At 31.9% G+C, this 10,298-nt stretch overlaps 1 protein-coding gene across 2 annotated transcripts; it reads right to left on the bottom strand.

Annotated features, from left to right (window-relative positions):
- Positions 1–6,140: 6,140 nt before the first annotated feature.
- LOC117920234 lies at positions 6,141–9,129 on the bottom strand. Of its 2 annotated transcripts, none has more exons than XM_034837650.1 (8): positions 8,719–9,129; positions 8,384–8,623; positions 7,993–8,112; positions 7,374–7,891; positions 7,203–7,287; positions 7,011–7,106; positions 6,513–6,907; positions 6,141–6,427 (listed from the first exon to the last, which is right to left on the bottom strand). In XM_034837650.1, the coding sequence occupies exons 1-8, from the start codon at positions 9,055–9,057 to the stop codon at positions 6,283–6,285; spliced, it is 1,938 nt and encodes a 645-aa protein (XP_034693541.1). In that variant the 5' UTR covers positions 9,058–9,129; the 3' UTR covers positions 6,141–6,282. The 2 variants fall into 2 exon arrangements, with proteins under 2 accessions (XP_034693541.1, XP_034693542.1); XM_034837651.1 differs by lacking the exon at positions 6,141–6,427 and having other exon boundaries at positions 6,689–6,808; positions 6,877–6,907.
- Positions 9,130–10,298: the final 1,169 nt, after the last annotated feature.

The raw sequence follows: 10,298 nt of genomic DNA, 5'->3' as shown, positions 1-10,298 counted from the left end.
TTTTATATTGTTCAATTTTATTGTGATTTTAAGGGTATTTTTTTATTTTTTGATAAATTTTTATTATTTATTTGTTTAAGGTGAGGCTTACACTTCATTCTGCCTCGAGGCTTATGCCTCACCTCATTTTGGCAAAAAGCCTCAAGACCACCTTTAGCTTTTTAAAACATTGTTCAAAATTAGTCAATTTGTTCTAATATTTCTTCATCTAGGTGAAAAATTTTCCATGGTTATTGTCACAGTAATTCAGCCTTATAACTAAAAATGGTTTTAGCACCATGAGGGAAATGACACCCCAGTGATTATTTGGCCTTTTCCATGTAGTCAGTCCAGAATGAATTCCTAGAGTTCAAAATTTTCAAAAATAGCATAGACAGGTTACATGCAATCCAAGAGAAACCTAGCCCTCTGTTAGATTTTAAAAAAATACAGAAATGAAAGAAAACAACATTTTCATTCTTAAGTTATTTCTCTTCTTTTGCTTCAAAAAAAAAAAAAGAAAAGAAAAGAAAAAAGAAAAGGCCCCTCAGCAGCCTCAATTTTAAGTAGCATTTTTCTGTATTCTCGAATCGTTCATTGGTGAAAATTTTAATCACTTCTTTCATATTTTTCTCTGTATCTAAACTGCATTTGTTTTTATACCAGAAAACACTCCCAACTAGCAAAGACCATCAATCTAAAAAAAATTTCAGTGTGAGCCGTAATCCAAACTAGCAATAGTTCTACAGCCATTTAAAGAGAAACCCTAGAAATCAAAACTCACAGCAATAACATTCCCAATCTGACAGTGAAATCCAACCCTCCGTTTGGGTCACAAAGAAAATGAGAAAAATAAAATAATAAATAAATAAAAACATAGCACTACATTGTGAAAAATTTAGGATTCAAACGATTCTACATAATCTAAAAGTCCATTGAAATATTAAATAAAGTTTCATTTTCTAATTATTTTCTCAGCACCCAAACGATTCTATATAATCTAAAAGTCCATTGAACTAACTGGGAATAGAGTTTGGAAGAACACCTTGAAGGTTTGAACCCAAAGAACGGCCGAAAAGCAGAGTTTGGAGAGGAATGATCGCTTTCGAGCACTCTCAGATTGGAGCTCCTTCTGCTGCCTGCCATCAAACCCTAGAGTGTGTTTCGGTCATGTGATAGTGGGCTGGGCCTAAGCCGGTCCAATTTCTGGACTACTGGGCTACATGTGACTAGATTTCTGATACACCCCAAATCTATTCCCAATAATTGAGTCCCCTTGGAACTTGGCTAAAGATTTCAATCCACAATTAATCTAGAGCCCGTTTGAAGTCAATTGCGGTTTCATAAATCCAATAAATGATTTATTTTTTTAATTTATACGAATTCTATTCATTAATATCTTATTTTAATTTATATTTTATTCTAGGGAAAACTGATCACAAGGGACAAAAGTCCCTCAATATTGTAAAACTAACCCCCCACTTTTAATAGCCTCCAAAATGACCCGATTTTGCCAAAAATACCCCTCAGCTACATCAACTCCTTTTTCCCTCCCATTCTAATTTTATTTCCCTCCATTCACCTCTTTTTTTATTATTTCTTCCACTTTCTCATTTTTTTCATTTTCTCCCGTTATTCCGTTTCTCTCTTTTCAGTGCATTTCTTCAAGTCTCACACAGTTTCTCTTCAGATTTCTTCAACTTAAAGCGCTTTAAGTTGTGGTTGGATAAACAGTGTACGTTTATTTTTATTTTTCCATATTTTTTTCTTTCATGTTTTATTTATTGAATATTTTCAAACATTTAATGAGATGTAGTAAATATTTAATAAGTTTGAAATTGTTATAATTTTTTTAATATCATTTACAGCCATGAAAAAATGGATTAAAAGAAGGAAACAATCAGCTTAAAAAGTGTAGTGTGGAGAAACATTGTCTATATGGAAAAATCAAATGATGGTAAGTAATAAAACTTATAGAATTTTATGATGGTTTTGGTATTGTTTGCATATTTGTGCTTTATATAGATGTAAATATATGTGTTAATAGGGTTTTGACATAATATATAAAGTTGTCTTTTTTAGTTATATATCAAAACCTTACGGATATTAAGTTGAACTTGACGTGTGTTAAGTTGAACTTGAAGTAAGTTAAGATTGTATATAGTTATTTTATAATAACATTATATTATTGTTATTGTATTTAATTATACTCAATTTGAGTTGAATCATTTGCAAATTACCCTTGACATTAAATAAATTACAACATAACCAATCTTTTAGTAAATAAATATATTTTTATTGTTTAAAATAGTTTAGAGTTACAATGTCTGAATTTATTTAATAACTATATACATTGTATTTCTATATCATTATTGGTATTATTTGAGGTAGTAAAGATGATTAATAATGTTATTTATTTGTTGTTTATTAAAAAAATAAATATGTGTAATGAAATAATATGTATTTAATAATGAATGAGTTTTTTAAAATTAATACCTATTTATTGGTGCTAATGCTATGATGTAACTAAACAATATTCTAATATTGTTTGTTGATGCCACTAATTGAATTATTCTGTTATTTCAGTGGTTGATGAAGTAGGAATAATGCTTTTATATGAAGGAGAATGGGTACGAGATGGAAATGTTTTCTATTTCGAAGGAAGTAAAGGTAAAGGCATTGAGATCTCGAAAACTATATCATATAAAGAGTTATTAGGGGTTGTCCATCATATTCTGAAACTAGATCCAACAAATTGTTTTCTTTCAATGAAGTATGTATTCAATGCCAACATACCCACAAGTCCTATACAACTAACTGATGATGGGGATGTGAAATTCTTTATTGGCTTAAATTGTACAAATGGTAAGCTGCCTGTTCCATTGTGCATCACAGTTGAAAAGAGAATTGATAATCACAATCAGAAATCAATTTGCAATTCTTATTTCGAATGTCATATGTCTTCTGAGATTAATAAAGAATTGAATGGGGACTCAATGTTGATGCATAAAAGTAGACACATTCATTGTGATTCAGTTGAAACTCTTACTGTTGATGGTGAAAATGGACCAAGATTTCAAAATGACTCACTTGAAGGGTATAAAGTTCATGATTGGAACATGAATGAGACTGCAATTAATGAGGAGGATTATAGAATGAATACTAACCCTACTAGTGATAAGCAAGTGACCCAAATTGGTTCATTCAAAACTGGTTCAGCTCAGAGTGCAGAAATCTTGACCATGATTGATACAAGTGATGGGTTCATACATGACAATCCCACTATAATCGAAGATGTAGCAAATGAAAGACAAAACATGATGCAACAACCTATAGTTAGTGGAATTAGTGATGACCATCTAGAAGAACACCAAATTTACTCAAGTAAGAAAGAATTACAAAGGAAGTTGTATATGATGGCTCTGAAAAGGAATTTTGAGTTCAAAACAACTAAATCCACTACTAAGTTATTGCTTGTTGAATGTTTTGATAAAGAATGCAAGTGGCGAGTTCGTGCTACCAAGTTGGGGATTTCCAATATGTTTCAAATAATGAAATTCTATTCAACACACACTTGTCGGTTAGATATGATGTCTCGTGACAATCGACATGCAAGTAGTTGGTTGATTGGTGAGAGTATAAGAGAAACATATCAAGGGGTTGGTTGTGAATTTCGACCAAAAGACATTGTAGCAGACATTCGAAAGCAGTATGGCATTCAAATCAGTTATGATAAGGCGTGGAGAGCCAAAGAACTTGCTCTAGGTTCTATTAGGGGATCACCTAAGGAGTCTTATAACACTTTACCATCCTATTGCTATGTTTTAGAGCAAAAAAATCCTGGTACCATTACTGATATAGTTACTGATTGTGATAATCAATTCAAATACTTTTTTATGTCGATTGGTGCATCTCTTGCTGGGTTTCACACATCAATAAGGCCTGTGGTTGCAGTTGATGGGACATTTTTGAAAGCAAAGTACTTAGGGACTTTATTTATTGCAGCGTGTAAAGATGGCAACAATCAGATATACCCTTTAGCCTTTGGGATTAGTGATTCAGAAAATGATGCCTCATGGGAGTGGTTTTTACAAAAACTACATGATGCACTTGGACACATTGATGATTTGTTTGTGATATCAGATCGACATGGTAGCATTGAGAAAGCAGTACATAAAGTATTTCCCCATGCGAGGCATGGTGTCTGCACTTATCACGTTGGACAAAATTTGAAAACAAAGTTCAAGAATCCTGCAATTCATAAGTTGTTCCATGATGCTGCCCATGCTTATCGTGTTTCAGAGTTTAATTTTATATTTGGGCAACTAGAGATGATTGACCCAAGAGCAGCAAGATATTTGATGGATATAGGTGTTGATCGATGGGCACGTTCATATTCTACCGGAAAAAGATATAATATCATGACGACAGGGATCGTTGAAAGCCTTAATGCTGTGTTGAAAAATGCTAGAGATCTTCCGGTTTTGCAATTGGTTGAAGAATTGAGAAACTTACTTCAAAAATGGTTTGTGACTCGTCAACAACAAGCATGTCAATGTCAACTGAACTTACCATGTGGGCTGATGGAGAACTTCGTTCTAGGTATAATATGTCAGCAACATATCTAGTGGAACCTATCAACTCCAAGGAGTGTAATGTTAACTATGCTGGCACTAGTGCTCAAGTGAATTTAGACACTCGTTCATGCACATGTCGACAATTTGATCTTGATCATATTCCATGTGCACATGCTATTGCTGCTTGTAGATTTTACAACATTTCATGTTACACTTTGTGCTCCAAGTATTTTACTACTAAAGCATTGTTATCTTCATATTCAGAGTGTATTTATCCAACTGGAAATGAAATAGATTGGGTAGTACCTAATCATATTCGTGACAAAGTTGTGTTACCACCTAAAACGAGACGCCCAACAGGAAGACCAAGGAAAGTAAGAATTCCTTCTGGTGGAGAGGGCAAGCGCACATCTCGTTGTAGTCGATGTGGTCAATATGGGCATAATCGGAAAACATGCAAACGACCAATCCTTGATATCATGATAGCTTTGGCACTCTATGAACTTACATGGAATGAAAATTGTAATAGTGAGCTTTTTTGTTTTTTTGGTACCCATGTGAACAAAAATGTAAGTTACTTTTTTGTATAAGGTGATAGGATAAGCACATAAATGAATATTGTAATAATGATCCCCTTTTTTGCATACCCATAGAAATGGAGATATTTGTTACTTTTGTACATATATGTTATGATGAGTTATGTATAAAGTATGAATGAAAATTACATGTTTATTCTCAAACTATGGACTCAACTGTTCTCACGTTTATTGATAAGGAACTTGACAATAGTTAAGTTCAGGTTTTGTCTGAAGACTGTAGACTTAACTACCTTCAAGTTTGTACATAAAACAACTTGACAATGGTTAAGTTCAGGTTTTGTCTAAAGACCGTTGACTTAACTGCCTTCAAGTTGGTACATAAAACAACTTGACAATAGTTAAGTTCAGGTTTTGTCTAAAGACTGTGGACTTAACTACCTTCAAGTTTATGCATAAAACAACTTGACAATAGTTAAGTTCAGGTTTTGTCTAAAGACTGTGGACTTAACTACCTTCAAGTTTGTACATAAAACAACTTGACAATAGTTAAGTTCAGGTTTTGTCTGAAGATTGTGAACTTAACTACCTTCAAGTTTGTTCATAAAACAACTTGACAATAGTTAAGTTCAGGTTTTGTCTGAAGACTGTGGACTTAACTACCTTCAAGTTTGTTCATAAAACAACTTGACAATAGTTAAGTTCAGGTTTTGTCTGAAGACTGTGGACTTAACTACCTTCAAGTTTGTTCATAAAATAACTTAACAATAGTTAAGTTCAGGTAAAAATGGCAATTGTAGACACAACTTCCTATTAGTCTATAGAAGATCAACTTGATACCTGTTAAGTCCAGATTAAATATGTTATTCTGGAATAGATTTCGACTTAATATCTATCAAGTTTGTTCACAGTTAACTTGATAGTAGTTAAGTTCATGTGTTCTATTAAGACTGTGGACTTAACTACCTTCAAGTTTGTACACATAACAACTTGACAACATTGAAGTTTAGTTTAAAAGGTCAATTGTATACATAACTATCGAACAACATTCATCAAAATATCCAAGTAGATATATCAACCTGTCCAACTACATTTATCAAAATGTCTAACTACATATATGAAGCTATCCAATTACATATAACAAACCATCCAACTACATTATCAAAATGTGAAATATCAACATGAATTCATTACATAGGCAAGTATTTCATATAAAATAACTCTGCTGCCATCTTTTCCCGAAACCAGTCCATTCGTGCACTTGTTAATGACTTCAATGGATGGTTGTGCATCAAGTATTCAACATATTTGATAACAAACATGCCACAATCACCACTGCATGGTACACAGATAATCAATGTTAGGGCTATTATTAAAGATTAAGTGTATAAGTTATGAAAGTAAATTTAAGATCACTTACTCATTTTCCTGTTGAGGAATATCTTGCAGCCGTTCAATTTCCCATTCCTGGTAGTTAACTTTTGTGTCACCATGAAAACCATAATATGCTATTGCATTCAATATATGTGGCAACAATTTGGCTAATGGTTTAATGGCAACTTGCAATCTTGCATTATTATTGATGCCCATCAATGAGTCATATACGTATATAATCCTTCGATGAAGATGGACAACTCCTAATACCCAGTGACTAGCCCGAACATTGATAGGGACATACACAATGTCAACATCAGGCCATTTGACAGAATAAAGAGGCTGCAAACCATTGGCATAATCAATAAGGATGTCATTCTCTGGTAATTTGAATTGGTTCCACTTCTTACCATGCTTAATCCATCTTGCTTGAGCATTTTGCTACATAGAATAAAGTTAACATATATAAATAAATAACCAAAATCATAAGATTCATTATTACAAAAAAATTAAAAATGATAACTAAAATTCAAACTACACATACCCAAAACATAGTATCCACTGTGGTAAACTTTTGGGAAAAAAGATGAGGATTTTCTATTCGCCGCTTCCGGAAAAAGAAGAAGGCAACATCAATGTGCTAACAATTACAATAAAGTAAATTAGTTATATTATTTGGTTGTAAGCTGAACATAATAATAAATAAAAATAAAAACAAAATGCATCATTTACAAACCGTGTCAGCAAGCCATGAACCATGATTAGACAGTGATTGAAACCATTTTTTATCTATATGCATGTAGTCAATGTCAATTGTGGACCTTTGACATAAAAAAAAATAAAAACATTAGTAATTTTATAACTTATGAAGAACACAAATTTACAAGTATGGATGTATACAACTTACCCTTGGTCATCACTCATCCACTTTTGAAAGGACTCTAATGCTTCTTCAGAGATTGGACGCAAAGGATCAAATGAAGTTAATGGTTTCTCAATCTCTTTTCTTAGTTTCTTTCTCTTGGTGGGATCTGTGAAAGGGTGCTGCAAGATATGAGACTTTTTAATCTCACGCCTTCGCTTAAAAATGGCAGGAGATAGATGGTGAGGTATGACATATACTGAAAACTCGCCCGATATAGTTGGGGTACCAAACAACTTGGCAATATCAATAACTGGATCATCAATAGAGTAGTCATCTTTCAACTCTTTAGTCATGTGTTTTTCTGCAAGCTGAAGGTTTCTAGAAGCTTCCATATCAATGTTCACATCCATGGGAATGTCATTTCTCTCCACTTCATCATCTGTAACATCCTCAAAAATTCCAGTCTGGAAATCAAAGCCCATATTATTATCATTTTCTTTTGTACTAGATTTTCTGAATCTAGTGTCATGCATACCATGTTCCTCATTCGAACTCTTAACCTAAAATTGCATACACCACCCAATAATAATAAATATGAGAAAACACAAATGTCAAAACATTGAAGTATTAGAAAATTTAAACAAGTAAACATGTCACTAACTTCTAATAAAAGTTGTTTCAATTCATCCATCTTCAAGTTGAGTCCTTCAATTTCTTTCTTTAGATGATTGAAATTTAACTCTGAGCTTTGTCTGAATTTCACAAACTCCATCCATAATTTCTGCACATATTGCACATAAATGAAATAAAAATTTAACACTTACAATATTTATATATATATATTATGACAAGTTTGTTCACTTTGAAATAACACACTTGTTAAATTTAGGTTTTTTCATGATCCCTACAAACTTAACTTCCTTTAAGTTTATTTATAGTTAAGGTCAGGTTCCACATGTTAATTATGGAATGAACATCTTATATTAAATAAAGTACCAAAAAAAAAAAAAATGCATGCATTATTTATGATGGCTAAGTTTAGGTTAAGTTACCTCTATTGATGGGGCGACTGCATCATTTGTTGTTTCTTTTGCCATTGCAGCAGTAGCAGTAGCAACATATGCAGTAGTGTCAGATGAGCTTTTTTCATGCCTTAAGTCATCCTTCTTGGCATCTTGTGAGGCATTTGATTGGTGCAACATTTCTGTTGAAGCTCCTTGTTTATCTACATGTTTGTAATAGTCTTGTTGTTGCTCCTCTAAAGTGGGTGTTAGAAGCGAATGAAAAGTTAACTACAAAGTCCAAATAAAATATAATTATTAATAAACAACAATACAATAATATTTATAATTGCATTCTTAACATTTAAAGGTAAAGAATTACTTACATGAGGCTCTAGAAAGACATTTTCAACCTCAGTAGACCTTGAAGCACTTGTTGCACTCCAATTTAATATTCGAGGATAACTCTCAGCTACATGAGTGGCATATTTCAATCCAATAAGTGGAATAGCCTCGTATGCCCAAACCTGGAATGCATATGGAAATCCAACAAGACTATATGCTTCAACTGCAGCTTCTCCCTTTGCTTTCTTTTTATCTTGGTATTTGGATACCCGGTTCTCCAAAGCTCTTTGCAAACCAAATAGTGTCCTCTCATAACAAATCCCCCCCCATGGATACTTGTTAAAAGCCTCCAAATTATCAACCAAAGCAACCCATTCCATATCTATTAAATTTTTTCCTTCTTTCCCAAATAAAACATGCTCTAAAAAATACAAAAGTGCCAACTTTATCACCTCTTCATCTTCAAATTCTTTTTATTTTTATTTTTCTTATTCTTTTTCTTTTTCTTTTCCTCTCCTAAAGAAAGAAAAACTTTCTCCAACTCATCATTACGCACCTTGTTTTCTCCTTTAAAGTATGTGTCCCTTATTCGTAATGATTTTTTATCACATTTTGTAATAGGACCAAAACTCAAGCCCGTAATCAATGCAAACTCTTCTTTACTAAATCTTAAGCCCTTTGACTTTAATAAAATCCAAATTTCATTGTCTTTTTTGGTTTCACATTGACGTAACAACAATTGATGAACAATTTGGGCTGAAAATCTAAGTTCGGGAAGGAGTAAAAAATGACCAAAGCATGATTTTCTAAACATCTCCAATTGTGGTTCAGTCAACTTCTTCTTAATATTTTCAATGGCTACCAAGTGAGACAAACATGCAATTTTTCCAGGAAAGTACTCCTCTTTAGATATTTTAGATATAAAAGATAGGAGAGGAGGAGGAATGTCAATCTGCAAGATAATAACAAATTGTAAAAATATTAATATAAATTGAGCAAAATTATATTACCAAACTTATCCAACTATGTTAAATCCATCATTTTGTATTACTTCTTAACATAGACTTTATTTTCCCATAATTTAAGGATGTCATGTCAAATGCTAATATTCTAAAGATATTATTTTACTAATGCAATTGAAGCTATTATATTTTACTAAGTTGTAGCTACAAAAAATTGGAGACATTATTCTAGTGTTTATTGAAATTTGAAACAAAACAAAACCATTTTGAAATTGCAACCTGTTGACAATGAACTTGATAGCAATTAAGTTCAGTTTTTTCTTAACATATATATTTAAATCAAAATTCTAAATATTTGGATAAAATAATTTCATAAAAATTATATTCAAATACGTTATAAATTCATAACAAATAACTTCATTACACAAAATTTCAAAACTTTTTTATGGTAAACTTGATAGTAGTTAAGTTTAGTTTTTTCTAATCATTCAAATATTGTTTTAAACCTTGGACTATAACCTCACTGAGAAAATTTCCAACAATTAGATTATCAATTCATGAAAAATAAATTCATAAAAAAAAAAATATATATATATATATTAAAAATGATAAAATTAAAAAAAATTAAAAATCAAAATTTCAAGTAGAAAATTAATGCT

Source organism: Vitis riparia, chromosome 8 (genome assembly GCF_004353265.1).
Source record: "Vitis riparia cultivar Riparia Gloire de Montpellier isolate 1030 chromosome 8, EGFV_Vit.rip_1.0, whole genome shotgun sequence".
NCBI lineage: Eukaryota > Viridiplantae > Streptophyta > Magnoliopsida > Vitales > Vitaceae > Vitis > Vitis riparia.
This window is presented reverse-complemented; position numbering and strand designations above follow the sequence as displayed.